This window comes from Mesocricetus auratus, unplaced genomic scaffold, assembly GCF_017639785.1.
Source record: "Mesocricetus auratus isolate SY011 unplaced genomic scaffold, BCM_Maur_2.0 Super-Scaffold_100013, whole genome shotgun sequence".
NCBI lineage: Eukaryota > Metazoa > Chordata > Mammalia > Rodentia > Cricetidae > Mesocricetus > Mesocricetus auratus.
In genome coordinates, this window is record NW_024429196.1 from 41821110 (window position 1) to 41839643 (window position 18534).

The window sequence follows — 18534 nt, forward strand, 5'->3', positions numbered from 1 at the left end:
GCACTCAGACTTTGGTGAGGCTGATAAATAGATCTCCACGCACCTTAAACATTTTCTGAAAGTCACCAAACATAGGAAAATTTGAATTTTAAATATTATGGATTTAACTGGCATTAAAAAAAAGAAAGATGGCTGAGCAGTGGTGATTCACTACCTTAATTCCAGCTCTCAGGAGGCAGAGGTAGGCAGATCTCTGTGAGTTCAAGGCCAGTCTGCTTTAAAAAGGGAGTTCCAGGACAGCCAGGGCTTTTACAAGATGATTCTACCTTCCTTTTAAATAATAAGTAAATTACATAATAGAATTAATTCATTTCTCCTACCAGTATGTTTTAGATGTGTAAAACTTGTAATTTATTCATGATAATACATAGAGCAGCATAAAGAGGTCTTCTGGCAGAGCCCTGGACAGCAACTGGCTCCCAGCTGGGCAAAACAGCAGAGTGCAGGGCTTCTCAGCTGTGTCTGCGCATTGCCGTTTCATCTTCAAGCATCTTGTTTTTGGGGGAGACTCTTCTTTTATTCTGGTAGTCCCGTGGTGCTGCTGTTGTGGGGTTCCATGTCCCACCTAGACAAGAGTGAGCATGTGATTCCAAATGCTTGATTTAAGCACACCTTGACCGAGTACCATTGTTTATAGTAAGGAGCATGATTCAACGCTTTGGGTGGATAGAGGATCAGACTGAGAATAAAGCCAAGGGAGATAGGTGGGTGACAAGACTAAACCAACTGTGTTTGACATGTGCACGAGGACTTCCCATTGAGTTATGAAACATGGTGTCTTGTTTAGTCAAATTTGAGTTGTATTTCTGTAATATTCAATGAAAAGCCTCCCAATTAATATGGTATTTCCCTTTCTCAACTGTTGGGGTTCTAATGTACACTTAAATAAATGCTTATAATGTGAGTGACACACCTGAGTACAAGACATAGTTAGCCCCCAAATTCATGTCAAACAAGTCTTTATTTTTCATGGTACAAATTAAAAGTGACAGATCTGAAGCTGTTAAGAAATACACAAAGTGCAGCTTTACCGACCATACAGATATTGCTCTAGATTAAGTACAGTTTTTTTTTAAACATTAAGCAACCTGTGCAGATAAGTCAGCTTTGGTTTCAATGATAGAACAAGTAAGGAGCTTTTCAATATCCAGTTTGGCTTCTTGGTCACAAGTCTATCATGTCAATGTCTCGTCATGATGATTTTTTTCCAGAACAACCCAGTCTTTTCCTGCTCTCTCTCCTGCTGCCTGCTCCAGGCATGGAGAAGCAGATTTCTTTGCAGTGCCTCATTAAGTGACCCTGGCGACCAGTCTAGATCACAGCACAGAGGACGAAATAATTAAATATAAAACAAAAAAAATTCACTTCTCAACAACAAATGAGCCAATGTGCCTCACATAATTTCAAGGTGAAGACAAGCAAATCACATGACAAAAAGCTCATTACAAAATATTATCCAAACAGATTTTACAGTCAGACATGGAAATGAAAATCAATTTCCTTTTTCTCCATTGTTTTTATGCTTGATCATTAACTGGGTACAAGTAGAGTGCTGAGGTAAAACATTGATGAACAGTTTGTGATTTTTTTTCTTAAAATAGGAACAGTTTAGTATTGCAAGATTGTCAGCAACATTTAGCCATCTACACAATGTGCATATACCTACACATACTGAGCTTTGGTCCAGCGTAGAGAAGAGAGCAAAGGCAATTGGATTTCTTTTTGGTTACAGCTTGAGTTCTTTGATACGCCTCTACTTGTTTTCTTCTGTTTCCCCCAGCTCTTTCTGCTTTTTTTTTTGTTCTCTTTTGTGTTGTGTTGTGTATGTGACTGTGTGATCACGACATAAAGAGTCCAAAACTTGCAAAGGCAAGTGAAACTTTTAACTATTCAAAATATCTTTTTGGTTGAAAGAGAAAACAACCCCCACAAGCAAGTGTAAAATACAATATTGGCTGTCATTTTTCATCAATGATGAAGAAAATGAAGATGATGACAATTTAAAAAATGTGAGAAAGATTACAGAAGCTTGAAATACAATGCATATGCCCAAAGTGGCTTTTATTTTTTGTTGGTGGCAACCTTAACCTTAACCTTCAGTTCATGGAAACATAAAAGACACTTAGATGCTTTTGGCATATGAAGTTGTTTACCAGAGGAAATAAGAAATGTCTAATAAAATTAAGCAGTAGGTGTGGTCCTGAAGGCTTGTGTGTTCCCAAGTACAGTTTATATTCCTAAGAATCTGTTCAGGCATCTTTTTTGCCTTGTAGCAAAAAATTCATCAGTAAAAAAATCAATATAAGAAGCATTACAACGCTATATAAATAATTTATAAAACAATACAAAATTATAAAACTATAAAAAAATCACTGCACATGAATAGTTTTACAACCATGGGATGAATTCATTTCTTTTTTTTGTCTACTCTGGGTGATTACTTTTATTTTATATTTTCACTATTCTATTTATGCTCTCCCAATTTTAGATCTCAGAACTTATCAGGCCTCATGTGCCTGCTGCCGGTTCAGATTTAAACATTTAGCATCCGTCATATGTTATCTTGTTAACTTCTTTTCTTGGGGAGCTTTTCTTGATGGAATTTGGAGCAGGTCCTAGGAGAATACAAAATCTGTTTTAATCAATAAAGTTTTCTGTTTCTGGGTTGCTGGTATCTGTGCAGTTTTTGCAGTGGTGAAATGCTACCATGATGTTGTTGGCACTGATCGGGCTGGTTGTGGTCCAATTTGCATCAGACTGGTGGCATGGAAACACTTTTATTAATGCCTCTCTCACTTCCAGGATTATTGTTACTTAGTTTCCTTGTTGGGACTTTTATGATTGCTGATTGAACCAGCTAAGGGGACTATTACATTGTCCCATTTTCATCACCAGCAAGGGAGCCAACACAACAAAAACCTAGAACCCCTGGGTGGGAGGAGTGAGGTAGGGGAAGGAGATGGTATTTGTAATCAACTGGGCAACGTGAGGTGGGGTTTTGCTTTACCTTTCATGATTTGCCTTTGGCAGTAAATGAGCATATTTACATTTTGACAACAAGCAAATTGATGATTCTGTTTTGCATGCTTTGCTAGAACCCTCTACCTTCACCTGGGTGAAATTATTTGTAGATTCTAGGAGTTCCCTTGCCCTTCCATACTCCCTGTTAGTCCATTCTGTGGGCTTCTTGGGTTTCATGGGCCATGCCTTGGGGGTGCTCTTTTAAAAATGAGTTAATATGCTGGTTTTAATAGTGAAGGCTTTTCTGATATGTTTTATGATCTGCTTCTGTGTAGTTTTCCTTTCTTGGAGAACCTTTGTTGCTACAACTTTTCTAGTCAAAAAGTCAGAGCCTAATTCCAATTGCCCCATTTACATATTCCAAGAGCAGCTGCACCCTAGCTCCAATCTGCCAACACTGTCTGACAAGGTAAGCTGAAGACAAGGTAAGGCTAGCAGGGTGTTTAGCAGCCCCTAACAATCTAGGTCACCGACATTTTCTTTGTGGCCCGTTTCTTTGTGTGAGGTGGGTGGGTTTGAATGTGTGTGTGTGTGTGTGTGTGTGTGTGTGTGTGTGTGTGTGTGACTGGAACCTTGAAACATTTCTTTGGCTATCAGACTTCTGAAAGAAATTGCTTTGAACAGAAGCAAAACACGGATGCAAGTATTGAACCATATGTGCAGCTTATGTTTATATTACAGAATTAGTTTTGATCAGCTCTCCTCATGTGTGGCTAGCAGACTGAAAAACATCGCAATCTCTGGTGGGGCCTGAGAGCACAATCACTGCCTCTGCCGGTGCTGATGTCACACAGCAGAGCCCTGGCTATTCTGGAGCCTTTCCTGCATCTCTGCAGGCTCAGAGTGGAAAATCCTACTTCTGCTACCTTCTAGAAGATTCCGGGAGCCACATGAGAGGAAGGTGGAGAAATAAGGAAGAAAGGGAGGTGTGAGCTCCATTTTCCTTCTTAAACCTACAACTCAGTGAGAAGAAAGCCATGAATGCTTTGGCACACAGTCCAGGTTGCCCCTCCCCACCTAAAACCAAACAAAATAAAAGGAAATAACACAATCCGTGAAAAAAATAAGTACTTCTACTGCTAAGAAGCAAATTGGTAGAGAGTGAGCCATATAGAACGATTTCAACAATGGCGCCCGCCCTGATGGCAGAGACCACAGGTGAGAAAGATGGGAGAAAGCAGGCTTCCTACTTTTCTGTTGGTGCAAATGTAAAAATTCATAACACAACTTGACACGCAGAGGCGAGTAGACGAGCAACAGCATTTGCAGTGGTTCCGACTTTGGTTAATAGGTTTTGCAGTGGTCAGCACTTAGTCCCTGGAGGGATGCAGGCTCTCCTCCAGGGGGCAGGCTTGCATTCGCTTTGAACAGATACAAGTTTGTGATGGTGGGTTTTGTTTTGTTGTTTTTGGTTTAGTTTTTTTTCTTTTTCCTTAAAAGGTGTTCACATTTTCATCATATACAGAAAAAAGTAAGTGGATATTTGGTTTGCTTTAAAAAATTGGCTTTAGGGAGACAGCTTGGGGAGGGGACGATCCTACCACATACTCCTTCCATGTGGTGTGTTTCTTGCTTAAAAATTTAAAATTTCCTTTTCTTTTTCCTTTTGGAAAACCAACGGACATGTATAAACCATTCTGCCCTTTTGGTAGTTTTTTCTTTGTCTTTTTTAGTCTTTTACACACAAGAGAGATGATGACTGGGGTGTCTTTAAATCCTTTCTTCTTTCTTCCTTTCTTTGTTGTGGAGATCCAGGGTCGCGTTTAGTTTCTGTGGCGCTTCCGAACTTCTGACCATGGACGGGAGTGTCTAGCAGTTCTCTTCAGGAGAGTCCGCTAAGGGCTCCAGGGGGACTGCCGAAGTTGGCTCGTGTTGCTTTAAGCGCTTAATTGTGTTCTTCAGGGCTTGTCTCTTATTGCAGAACCAAACTCTAACTACTTCCCGGTCATAGTTTAGCTTCTCAGCAATCTCCGTCATTTCCTGCCCTGAGGGGTGTGTGTTCTTCTCAAAGTGGGCATTGAGGATCTCAAGGGCCTGGGGTGTGAAGGAGGTGCGCCGCTTGCGCTTTTTGGATGGCTCACTCCCAATAAACTCCGTGAGGTTCTGCATACCTGCTCGATGGCGGGCCTCAGCCTCAGCCATCCACCGCTCAAGCACCGGCTTGATCTTCTGGGCACTTTTAGGGGTGATGTCCAGCTTTTCAAACCTGGCAGGATACAAAAGGCCAGGGTTCAGTTTGGCTGTCAGACTGCTAGCTATAGTGTTCTCTTGGGCTTCCTGTGGTAGGAAAAAGTGGCTTCTCAGGATGGTGTGTCTGGGGGGAGAATTGAGAAAGAACAGTCTTACACTGAGTCCTCTGCCAGGGTGGGCCTCCTGCCTGCCTGCCTGATTGCCTGGCAGGGTGAATTCACTCCAGATTAGCAGCCAGCTGCAAGGTAGCCAGCCCTGTCCCAGCCAGCACCCACCCTCCCAGCGAGCCCCATGCCAGCCATGCAGATCCCCAAGCACATGGACAGGGGAGGGGAAAATGCACCGGCAGGCATCCACTATGGAAACGCAAGCATCTCGAAGGCCTTTTCTCTCTGAACTCTGAGAGCTAAGCTGCCTTTGCAGTGGTTCCCAACTCCATTTCCCTAACCTTCAGAATTCTTAAGGCAGAAATTAACCAAGAAAGTGGTCTTCAAGATAACAGTTGTCACATTCTTCCACTTAATGGCCGTGTTTTACATTTGGCTGTCCTCTCTATTGTGTTGGTTTTGAAAACTGTTACAGCTATTATCATAGTCTGGTATGGTTACTTGGCTAAGCTCCTCTACCTGCCTCTCTTTTTATCTCCCCTTGTGTCTTATTTTAACTTCTTTCTCCCTGGTAACAATTTTCCCCATATGTAAGTTAACAATATCCCTCCCTGTCCAGGTAAAACATAGACCAGCTGTCACTTTACAGTTCTGGTCTAAACAGCTGGGTACATTGTAATTACTCTGGAATACTCCACCCCTAGGTGGGCTTAGGCCACCTCATGCCTTCCAATCACCATCCAGTGTAATGGTGCACTTTTGTATGGAGCATCATGCTGTGTTTAATGTGGGATATCTGCAAACTGTACTTGAATGATATCATTTTCTGTAAATGAGGTCTTCTATATATCAATTGCCATCAGCAATTCCTTGCTACATTTACTTTAAAAAATATGAAGCTTCCTGGACAAAATTACATAGAGTGTTTTAAAAAGTTCTTCTGGTGCTAAATTCATACTGTCAGAGAAATATAAAAAGGGGCCAGTTCTTATGTTCATTTCTCTTTATTCTAATTCCAAATTCATGTCCCTCCTATTGACAACAGTGAGCACAGACTTTCTCTTTTTTAAAAGTTCCATGTTGTTGAAAAGCAATCACCTGGTGTGTTTTAAAATGCTTGCAAAAGGATGGAACAGGACTGCCTTCCTCTGCAACAGGATCTGAGTGCTGGAGTGTATCTGTAGATCCCTTTGTTGAGATGAGCAGCACACATTCTGCCAAGGGTTTAACTACCACGCAGAGTTCAAAAAGGAATTTGTTTACTCTAGTACTTAGTATTATTAATGAGTTTGTCACCTGTGGCAGCCTCCCCAAAGTTACCTTGGTGACAACTTGCCACCTTCTGCATTTTGTCATCCTTCTTCATAAAAGCCTGGGGCTTGAACTCTTGATAGCATCAAAACTGGCCTCAAAGGTCGTGGCACCAACAGACAGAGCTGGTGAAAGAGATGTCTGGTGTATCAGTGTCATCTTCCTTTTGTACCTCTGATAGGAACGCTCGCAGTGCATCTAGGCGTCACTGCAGCCAATTAGCACAGAGTGACCTCTCAGTGTCTTGAGGCTTATTAATTAGTTAATTAATTTGGATAGATATCTTCTAAAAAGCATCACTAAGACACTGGGAATGGGATAAAGGCCCCGAAGTACAGGGGTCTGCTCTGTTAAATGATAATAACATTTCAAGAAGTCTGCATTCTACAGTATTTATAGCTTCCTTCTGGGGGAAGACTTAAGAAATCAGCATATCTGATTGGGGATGCCCAGGAATCCGTGTGTGTTTGTATAAATGAATTGAAACATTTGAGAGTACTTCAGTCAATAAAAGAAAATCACATTTTAGGGCTAAAATAAGCCAAAGAGGAATTTAACAACAATGGCAAATTGGCATCAAAATAAAAACCTGTGGCTGCCTTGATCACAAGGCACCAGGACCAAACAAAATTAATGTCTCCTGACAGGGAGAGACAGTATTCCCATCATTGATGCTGCTTGTTAGCGTTGATGTTTCTGTACGTGTTGTTTGGAATAACGTATACAAGCCTTGATATAAATTTCCCAGCAGTAGTATCCTTGTATAGACTGAATAAAGGTTATTTTCTACAGGGAGGTATCTTATAAGAAAAAACAGTAGGGGAGACCATGGAAGTGAAAGGATCCTATGGTGCTTTTTGTATTTAACAACAATCAATGAGTTTTATGGAAAATCATTGAGCAAAATGTGAGCTGCAAGCTACCACCCCATACTGATGTTATTTATAACCTTAGTCTTAAACTGCAGGAAAAGTACACTTCTGTCCTTTGGGGAATACATTAAAAGTATAAAGAGCAGATAAAAAGACAGCATTTCATGGATCACCAAGAACAAAATCCACTTAAATGAGTTTAGAGTTGGTTTCTTGGCTGTTCCTGATGGAGGAGGATTCCTAAGGCATTGCCCAAGAGGAAAAAGCTCCTACCGAGTGCCTTCGTTACCTCATGCATAAACATGGGATTAGTGCAACACACAGACATGCGTGGGGGCTGCTCCTGAAGACTTAACCCAGATCAACTCAAACACAACCAAGGCTGGATTCAGTCATTTATTTAGATGTGGAGGGAGGGTGTGGGCACAGTTAGGCCAGATTCACTACCCATTTATAAGGCATTTAAAAGTTTTTTTTTCCCTCTACCTTCCTTTCTGCTTAGAGGGATGTGTCTGGGCAGGCAAGTTATAAAAATTCCTCCCACGAGATAGGGAAATTTGCTAAAATGTGTGTTTCATGGGAAACCTTGGAGCCATCTCTGGGAAGTTAACAGTAGGGTGAACTACTCTGGATGTCTATGTGTGGACAGGAGCTGGCATTCTCATCTGGCAGGGGCATGGAGAAGAAAGGAGATCCCTGCCCAGGGCAACACATTTCAACCTGTCAGCCTTGGAAGTTCTTGGAGTTGATAGGAGTTAGGAGTCCAGGACCCCGCAACTCTACATTGACACCCCATTTTGCATCAATATCACCAGTCCCAGCACACAACTACCCCAATCTTCATTACCACGCTCTGTTCCTCCAGTTTGCCCACCCAAAGAAGAACTGAGCTGCAAGAACGAACAAGGCCCGGGCTGGCCAGCGACAGCATGCAGAGCCCGTTACCTGCAGATGGCTGACTGGCTGTATGCGGGGCCCTCTGTGGCACTGAGGGCTTGTCCCACCTGAGTCTGCGTCAGGCCAAGGGACAGGCGTCGGATTTTAAAAGCTTTGGCAAATTCTCGAATCTCCTCCAGATTAACCCCGTCCACCTCACCCGATGCCGTTTGAGGATCTGTGGAGATGTTTTTAAAACAGGATCAACACGTCAACACACAAGCTGTCAGTATGTTTATCACTGAGCAGCCACAGAGCGACGGAGAAACCGTCGCAGCGCCGTCTTTGTCTCTCATCCTTCAGCACATCTTCCTCCTTCACAAACCATCCTTCAATGACCTTATATCCCAGATAAAGCCACTCCTATTTACCCTGCCACTTCCCAAAGCAAGAACACGCTTCTTTGGGGCTTAGCAGCAGCTGCCAGCAAGGGAAGGCTCTTGCTGGGGGGACCCAGCCCCACCTTGTAGGTAAGCCCATTCATATACTGTGCAAAAACTGTAAACACAAGGCGGTTTCTGTTTGAAACGTCTTAATTGGAATTCTCCATGTTAACAATTGCCCACGAGGGAAATGGCACTTTGTGGTTTTCTTTCACCTGATTGCCATGTAGCCAGCCTAATAGATGGTAATCTCGCCTCATTTCTTATGTTCGCATTACCCCTCAGAAGAGCATGGTTATGAAGCTGTGAGAATAATATTGTCTTTCTTCCCCATAGCGGTTTACCCTCACAGCTGCCTTTGTCTCCTGAAAGGGCACATAATAAAAACTGCCTACCACAGGAAGGCTCCTTTGGTGCCGGATAACGCGGTCAATTTAGGACTTATCAAGGGAAATGACACAACAGCTGGAGAATGAAACTTTCTCCCCCCCTGGCTACTGATCCCTGGATAAATGAAAGCATTCACCAAGCTGGAGCCAGCATGGGCCGGGCCTGGGGAGAGATTTCAGTGCGGCTCAATGCTGCCTGTCGCGAAGCCAGTCTGGCTGCCAGCATCTCTATTGTTGTTCACCTCCGTCTTCTGACTTAGCTGAAAGTTGGGCTTCTGCCTTCTGCACAGCAACCCATCAATTCCAGTGCATTTCTGCTCTTGTCCCAGGGCTGTGGTAGACTGTGATACTGCTCTGGGCTCAGTGCTACATACTCTCTGGCTATGACTAAAAGAAACATTTGCATCCTAAGTGACGATTTTTAAAATGCTTTTAAATAAGGAAGATGGTATCTGGGGAAGGGTCTAGAGTACTGTGTATAGTTTCTCTCAGTACAGGGTGGGGTGGGGTGGGGGGGGAGTGATCCCCACGGGCTGTGGAAGAAATAATACAGGTATACATTAGATATTTATCTTCACATTAAAAATAAACCTCTGGCTAGGTATGGTAGCAAGTATGTGTGGCATTGAAGCAAGAGGAGTCTTGAACCCCCACCCAAGGCTAAACAAGGCAACTCAGAAGGACTGTTTAAGAAGTCCTTAGAATTTTCATAGCACTAGTTCCCATTTCATCACAGAGAAATTAAATAGTGGATTGGCCACAGTTCTTGGGATATATATTAAATTTCTGATTTTTGTGTTTCTATGAGATCTCTGTGTGTGTGAATGTGTGTCTCTGCATCTATAACCATTTTTTTGTGATTTTTGTTTGGCTTTATTGCTTCTGTTTTCCCCTATTCTGGTTCGTTTGTTTTTATTTTATCATTACTTTGTAGATGCCTGCTTGTTTTCTAATAAGAGAAAGAAAGGGCATGGATTTGAGTGGGAGGGGAGGTAGGGGAAAGTCTAGGAGGGACTGGGGGAGGGAATACCATAATCAGAATATATTATGTGGAAAAATTTATTTTCAATAAAAAAAGAAAATACAAAACAAAACAAATGCCGGTAGTGTGTGATTCAGCCCTAGATATGCAGAGAAGGGAAGAGAGGGACAGGAGGGGTCATCTTGCCAGAGAATGTAAGGGCTTGCTTTGTGAGTAGAAGGCACACACAGGCTGGAGAAGGAACTCATCCAAGTGTTGAACAGCTCAGGGCAGCACACTTACAGCCTGTATGTATGTCAGGGTTTGGTGGATTGTTTATAAGGCTGGTTTGGATAAGATTAATTAAAATCCATTTTCCTAACCCTCAATTTCCTTCTAGAAATCTGACATTGAGTTAATGCAATGTTTTTGAGTGTTTTGTGGTGGAGACTGTCCTTTGAATTTTAAATTCCACCAGCAAGGTAGTGTGGAGTGGCTTTCAGGGCTCACAAAGAATTCTGGGAGACCACATCTGTACACGTGCCTGCCTCCAGCTCTTGTCTTATTTCTTCATTAAAACAATCTCAGAATCGGGAGCTGCAGTGAGTAATGCAGAAGGCTCACACATATTTTGAATTACTTGCCAGCAATATAAAAAGAGGTTTTAAAGGAAAAGCAAGAGTTTGATGTTCTTTCCAGTGCAGAGGATCTGCATTTTCAGTGGCCGAGCCCAGTCACCCGGAACTGATTCTCACTGTCCCTCAGCCTCTTTTCTTCAGTTCCTCTCACATTTGCTGCCTGTACAAGATGAGCTGTTTGAATCTCAGTTTAGACTGGACATTCTTGCTGCTTGGTTCTGGGGCTTAAGCAGGAAATTCTGGATGACACAGTGGCTGTGGTTATCAAAGAGGACAGGACACAAACAGGACAGATTTACAGCATACCTATGTTAAAAACAAACAAAAATTCCTCATGGTGGAAGGAAGAATTATTAGGATTAGGAGAGTTTAAAAAGTCTACTTGCAAGATGAGAGAGGCACAAAAATTAGTAGCTGAGGAATACTGGTTTAGAATAGAGGCCGGCATTGCCTAGTACAGAATGGTACAATGAAAGGAAAGATTGGCCTACTCTCTTCCAAAGATAGTGGAGTGTTTGGCAGCCTTGCAGGTAACACTGGACACTCAAACACTCAAAACTCAAAATGAAAGAAAGAAGAAAGAAAGAAAGGAAAAAGGTCAGAGACTTTCTTTCTACAGACATGGCTTTTAGAATGGTGCTTTTCTTAATTTGACAGGCTTGAGTCACCTGGTATGGCCGCAGCACATTTTACAGGTGGTATAGGTGTTTTGATGCAGTGGGGTGGGTGGTCTGCCTGCTCCTGCATGCATGTCTCCACCTTTTTCTTCCAACTTGTCTGAGTCTGGGTGTGGCATCCTCTTCATGGAACTGTTTTTCTGAACCCATTCATGCTCTCATCCGCAGGTGGTGAAGATGGTTTGAGGTCAGCTTGATTGGAACCACAAGAGGAATCTTCAGGGCTCAAAGTGGATCCAGCAATTCTAGCCAGAAATCTTGGGTAGTTTCACTGGATAGAGGAAGAAGTGGTGGTCCTTTTGTAGAAGTTGTCTAAGATTAAGTAAGCCCTGCACACAGAATACAGGCCAGGAAAGAATAGCAGTGATAACCAACGTCCACCTTAAAAGTGGCCATAGCACTGCACAGGGTATCATGTAATCCTGGCTCTGTAGAGGGAATCACCAGGGATTTAAGGAAAATTGGACTTGGACGTTTGCAGTGACTCAAAAGCATAATAACAGTTTCCACGTCAAATCTAGAATGCTAAGATTGAGAAAGCATAAACCTTTTTATGGAAATGAAACGCAAGCTGAGTGAGAACAGATCTGTTCTGTGGACTCTGGTGCATGGTGTCTGGCCTGTGTGGAATTGTGGGCTTGGGATACACCAGGACAGGACAGATGTTTCTGTGGTTCTGTTTTTTGTTTTTTGTTTGTTTGCTTTTCTTTTGCTGTTGTTGGTTTCTTTTTGTTATTTTTTCGTTTTGTCTTGCTCTTAGCCTTGATATTTATGTGGAGTGTTACTAAGCAATTGAACATTCTGCACATCATCATCATCCTGCTATGATCCCTGCTTACAGAATTGTTAGAAGCATGAAATGCATCTTTAATGAAGTTGTCAAAAGCATGAATGAAAATTTATTAGTTTTTAATGAATGAAAATCTTAAAGATACAGAACAACCATCATCTTTCCAGCATCTTCTCACAGCAGTCAGTGCTTACCCTGTAGTTCTAAAAAATGAGAATCCATCAGAGAATGAGAACGAGGTTTGGGAGAGGCCCTTGCATCACGACGATGTCACTGGCTGTATCAGAGATTTCTCTATGCTTTAAACTGTCTCCATCTTTAGGGTTCAGCTGTAGTTTTGAGATAGTAACTATCAATATTTTGCCAATGGCCAAGCTCACAAGTTAGGAGTTTCTAAACAGTGTATGGAGAATAGAATTAAAAAAAAAGCAGTCCTTCCCCCCCAGCAGTTAAAACCTCAAATCTACCTATTTGAAATTAGTCCTTCTAGTGCCATCCATTTGCCTGCAAATTTCAAGATTCCATTGTTTTTTTCTGCTGAATAGTACTCCATCGTGTAACTGTACCACATTTTCTCTATTCACTCTTCTGTTGAGGTGCATCTAGGTTGCTTCCAGGTTCTGGCTATTACAAATAATGCTACTATGAACATAGTGGAACAGATGTCCTTGTTGTATGAATGCTCATCTTTTGGATATATGCCTAAGAGTGGAATTGCTGGGTCTTGTGGTAGGCTGATTCCAATTTTCCTGAGGGATCTCCATACTGATTTCCAAAGTGACTGTATGAGTTGGCACTCCCACCAGCAGTGGAGGAGTGTTCCCCTTTCTCTACACCCCCTCCAGCATAAACTGTCATTGGTGTTTCTGATTTTAGCCATTCTGACAGGAGTGAGATGGTATTTCAGAGTTGTTTTGATTTGCATTTCCCTGATGGCTAGGGATATTGAGCACTTTCTTAAGTGCCTCTCAGCCATTTTAGACTCTTCTATAGAGAATTCTCTATTTAGTTCTGTAGCACACTTTTTAATTGGATCCTTTGGTGTTTTGGAGACTTGTTTCTTGGCTTAAGCACGGGGATCCTCAGAACCCATGAAAAATGCAGGAGATATTGCCTATAATTGTAACTCCAGAATGAATGCAAAGATGGGCAGAGATGGGCTTTCCAGAGCAAGGCAGTCAGTGAAACTACCCATAGCTTTGAGTTCTGGCTTTGGTTGAGAAATCCTGCCTTACTGAGTAAAGTGGAAGACCTGTCAAGGAAGATTCTGGACATCAACATGGTGTCTTTACTCTCTCTCACCCCCCCCACGCATCCATATACAAGTGAACATGTATGCACACACACATGAAAAAATGTAAAAAATCCAGCATTATAGAAACACTGTCAATCCATGAGAGCTATGAAAACTGAGCAAATTTAAGGGAAGGGTGTCAGGACTACAGGGTTTTCACAGGAATGTTTATTTGGTTATTCTAACCTCAGATGAGGAGTTCATCGCTCACAAATGTCATTTGATTATTACAAGGGATCAACTTGGTTTTCTTTTGCTTGGAGTGAGCCAGACATTTTAATACAAATTTTTAATCTCTGGAAGGTTGGACAACATCTTTGACAGTGATGTGGAAGATTCACTAACTATAACTCTGATCAAAGTTTGTGTGATATTGTCATATAAGAAATATAACTCTCACCGGGAGGTGGTGGCGCATGCCTTTAATCCCAGCACTCAGGAGGGAGGCAGAGGCAGGCAGATCTCTGTGAGTTTGAGGCCAGGCTGGACTGAAAGCCTCCAAAACAATACAGAAAAACCCTGTCTCGTAAAACCAAAAAAAAAAAAAAAAGGGAATATAACTCTCAAAACTCTTATAGTGTCCTAAGTAATTACAGGAATGCTATGATCCTTACTTGAATATTTCCTTTTGGATTCCCAACACAGACCTTCTAAACTCCTTGGAATTTCTTGGATGATAGGAACATATTTTGTCCTAATTAAGTGACTACTAATTGGCTCCTGGATAGCTTAAGGAAGTGGTTGATCATTCAAAAAACAAGCTATGATAGTCTAGGGGGAGACAGGCTAGAGATTGAGAATTATCAACCATGTCTATATGGTCAAGACTTCCACAAAAATCCCAGAACTACAAGGCTGAAAGAGCCTCTGGGCTGCACAACCATTGTGTGTGTGTGTGTGTGTGTGTGTGTGTGTGTGTGTGTGTGTGTGTGTGCATAGGCTCTTGCACGTTACCTAGCCCAGCTCCACAGGGTCAGAAGTTCCTGTACTCAGATCTTTTCAGACTTTACTCTGTGCCTCATTTTCTTCCCTACCTACAGCATCTTTCTAGTCTAAATTATCTATGTTGTTGAACAATCATGTTTTATTTTCCTTTGGAGAGTGTCACTTTGTATATCAGATTTGTCCCATTCTTTGTGAAGATCTCCACATTCTAGCTTTAACGGGCCCTTCTCTTTATCTCCACTGACACAAGCATCCTTATTTTATGGCCTAAATGCCTATGCAGTGACTTGGCCTTTTAAATCCATGACTGTTGGAATCCTGCTGAATATATTTGTGTGTGTGTGTGTGTGTGTGTGTGTGTGTGTGTGTGTAGTCTGAAAATTTAGTAAAAATTATACAGAGGTAAGTAAATGATATTTAGTAGGCCCGTTGTCCCATGCATCTTCATATGCTTTTGTAGACTGTCATAACCATTTTCCTGTGGAGACAGCCTCCAGGCTTGTTTTATTTTGTGAATGGTTGTTTGGAGATTTCCATCTGATTCCAGTCCGTGCAGCAGCTTCCATGTGTCACAGAAGGTGGCTTATTGTTCACTCACACACATGCCCACAGTCATGCTCTCCTTTATTTCCTCTGACACCTACAGACAGAATGGCAGGGGACTTCAAACACACAGGAAAGCAGCTTGACCTTCTGGCTGAGTGCCTGTTGTTGGTTATTTCAGCTCAGAGCTGTTTGCTCATGCCCTGCAAGCTGATCAGTTTCTAGCTTTGGAAGTGGCAGGTCTGACTCAGCGCACCGAAATCCCCTGAAAATGGAACCTGCTCCCAGCTTGCACTAACACAGGAGTGTGTTGTGGGGGCCAGCTGCCCTAAGGAGTCATCTGGCCTTGGACACAGGCAGCATTCCAATTTTGGCCTAGCATCCCTAGAAATAAGCAAGGGAGGAAAGACAGGGTGGCAGGGAGGGGCGAAGAGAGGGAAGGAGGGAGGGAAGGAGGGAAGGAGAGAGAGAGAGAGAAAGAGAGAGAGGAGAGAGAGAGAGGAGAGGAGAGAAGAGATTGCAACAGGCAGCAAGAAGGTTACCATGATTAGATGGAGCAGGAAGGATACTTACTGCTGACTAACTGGCCCACGCTCAAAGCTGAAGAAGAGGAGGATGAGGAGGAAGAAGAAGAAGCCTGTCGCACGGGACTTTGAGATGTGGATGCTTGGCCATGAGCCAGGTGCAGAAGGTTGCCTTGGGTGCCTGCTTGACCCACTGATGACTGGGAAGATTGGTGAAGCTACACAGGGGATGTAAAAAAAATACAAAAGTGAATGGAACATTATGGGAAATGCTAGGGAACAGACACTTCTTTTGGAGTTGAATCATTCTATTTTCATGAATACAGGGTATACTTCTTGGGAAGAGCACTATACCCAAGCAGGATTTATTTTTTTGTATATGTAATATGGTGTTGCTTGCTTGACAGGCACTTTATTAGAAATTCTAAATATATTATTAATTCCCTATTTGGCTTGTCAGAACATCCAATTTTTGACATTTCTCAGTCGCAGTGTGTGGCTGGACACTTTTCTGCCTGTTTACACAATTACCACACACCTAGGAGGCTTCTCAGGCTTGTGTAGGATGAAACAACACAATTCAAATGCAAAGCTCAAACTTAAAGTTGTGCCTGTCTGTGCCCATCATTCACAGAAATGTTAGTTTAGGGGAAGCGCCAGTTAGGCTGGCAGCTCTGTTCTCCCAGATTCAGGGTTTTGGGTGTCTTATACAGAACCATAACATACTTTCCGATGACCTCTAGAAATCTGACAATTGGAGCAATCAGGACAGAATATCCCATAATATCTGCAGTTCTCATTTGCTACTTTTTGCAGGTGAGGGATTAAGACAGTGTTTCTCTATGTAGCCATGGATGTCCTGGGACTTACTCTGGCCTTGAACTCAGGGATCTGCCAGCCTCTGCCTTCCAAATATTAGCATTAAAGATGGGCACCACCACACCAGCCTTGGCACATTTCTTTTGAAAAATTTATTTATTTATTTATTTATTTTTATTTACTCTGTGTGTGTGTGCGTGTGCACGCACGCATGGGATCTCAATAACTTTCCCTGAAGGAAGACATTTTAAAGGTAAAACTAGGACTTGAATTCCAGAAATGCACCCCAGAGTTTGAACTTAATTACAACAATACACACCTTGCCATGGTGGGGATATTGGTCTTACATTCAACCTGGGTCCCACCTCTTCTGAGAGTTGTCCCTTGGGACCATATAATGGAAGGACAGAAATGACTCCTGCAAGTTGTCCTCTGACCAGCACAAGTGAATATTGGCATGCATGTCACCCCCTCAAAAGAGATCAATCACTCACTGGAATAAATAAATAGTTTTAATGTGTGCATGTGTTTCTTTGTATCTGTACACATGTGTATGCAGGTGCCCATGGAGGTGTCAGATCCCTTGGAGCTGAAGTTACAGGCGTTTATATATACTGATCATACTATAAATTTGTGTTTCACTTTTTAAGGAATTCCAAAACTGATCTCCAAAGTGGCTGTCCATTTTACATTGACACCAGCAATGCATAAGAATTCCCATTACTCTTTAATCATCACTAGCACCCCGGCTTATCAGTTTAAGTATCTCATTGTCTTTCTAGCTATTCCTGCAGTTTTAGTAAGGGGTGACCTTAGCAATGCACTCAAAGCTATTTCCCATTGTTCCCTTTTCCTTTATAGTAGTAAATAGCAATATCCACACTCACAGGCTACTCCTCCACAGCATATATGCCTGTTATGACTATGATAAACATATGACTGGCCCATATGAGTTCTGAGCATCAGAATATAGATGCCCACTTGCTTCCCAATGGAACTCCCTGCTGTTACAATTTAAGTGAACACCAAGCTGGGTGGTGCATGCCTTTAATCCCAGCATTGGGAGGCAGAGGCAGGCAGATCTCTATGAGTTCGAGGCCAGCCTTGTCTACAAAGCTACACAGAGAAACTCTGTCTCTAAAAACAAACAACAAAAAATTAAGTGAATGCCCCTGTTACTTAGATATTCCAAATGAAGGCTCTGTTATGGGCTGAAGAGGGTCATAACTGACACCTGAATGCAAATTGATAAGCATCAAGCAACTGCCTAAGATAATTAGCCAATTTGCTGAGTACATAATCAACAATTAAATCAAACAAATTTTATGCTGTAGGGATGCCTAGTAAAGAGTAAATCTATTTTAATTTACTTCATAAATTGTGATAGATAGTTCATGTCAATCTTCCCTTCTAATTTATTGAGTTGTCCTTCCAAAGACTGGTACAGGGCAACAGTGTTTACGGGTTTAAGATACCAAGTCAGGAGGAAGCCCTCTGGCTTCCCATTCCATCAATAGTTGATTTGCTCTGGCTGTGGTAAAGAGCCATCCAGGAACTGGACAGGACCATAATCAATTGAAACATTTCTTCTATGGACATGACATAGGAATCACTAAAGCAAGCTGGGGTTTGAGAATAATTTCATGCAGAAGAAGAAATCCAAAAGGAAAACAAAGTAATATTCTAAAAGAACTTGTTTCACATCTATTCAATTAAAGAGTAAGCTAAGATTTGATATAATTTAAGATATTTAAAGATAACATTTTAAAGGACATTGGGGTTTTGTTTCTTTCTTGAGTTCTTCCAGACAGTCCAGCAAATGTATAAGAATTCTTAAAGGTTTTGACTTGTAAAATACTGAGTAGCTTGTAATGGCATCTTTCTTCCTGATTCCAGTTGCCAATACGGACACTTGGATGTTAATTCTAGAAAAGCTGTGAGCTCAAAAGGAGCTGTGTGGTGTATAAACTACTGAGCTCCCTCCAAAGTTCTTCCTCAGAAAAAGAAGACATCTATGGTACCATAGCATTTACCTTCGTTCAGCTAGTTTATGTCAATGCGACACAAGCTAGTAGTTGGTAAAGAGGGATCTCAATTGAGAAAATGCCCCCGTTAGTTGCTCTGTGGACAAGGC

General features: G+C 42.0%; 1 protein-coding gene and 1 long non-coding RNA gene across 2 annotated transcripts in view; one reads left to right on the top strand and one right to left on the bottom strand.

Moving 5' to 3' along the window:
* Nucleotides 1–18534, top strand: part of LOC121143537 — a 122070-nt gene that overhangs the window by 10323 nt on the left and 93213 nt on the right. The window lies entirely within an intron of this gene.
* Pou6f2 (POU class 6 homeobox 2) overlaps nt 943–18534 on the bottom strand; it is a 382575-nt gene continuing 364983 nt past the window's right edge. The window contains 3 exon segments of the mRNA XM_005071806.4: nt 943–5335; nt 8447–8615; nt 15631–15799. Coding sequence (XP_005071863.1) covers nt 4831–5335; nt 8447–8615; nt 15631–15799 — 843 coding nt within the window. The 3' untranslated portion in view covers nt 943–4830.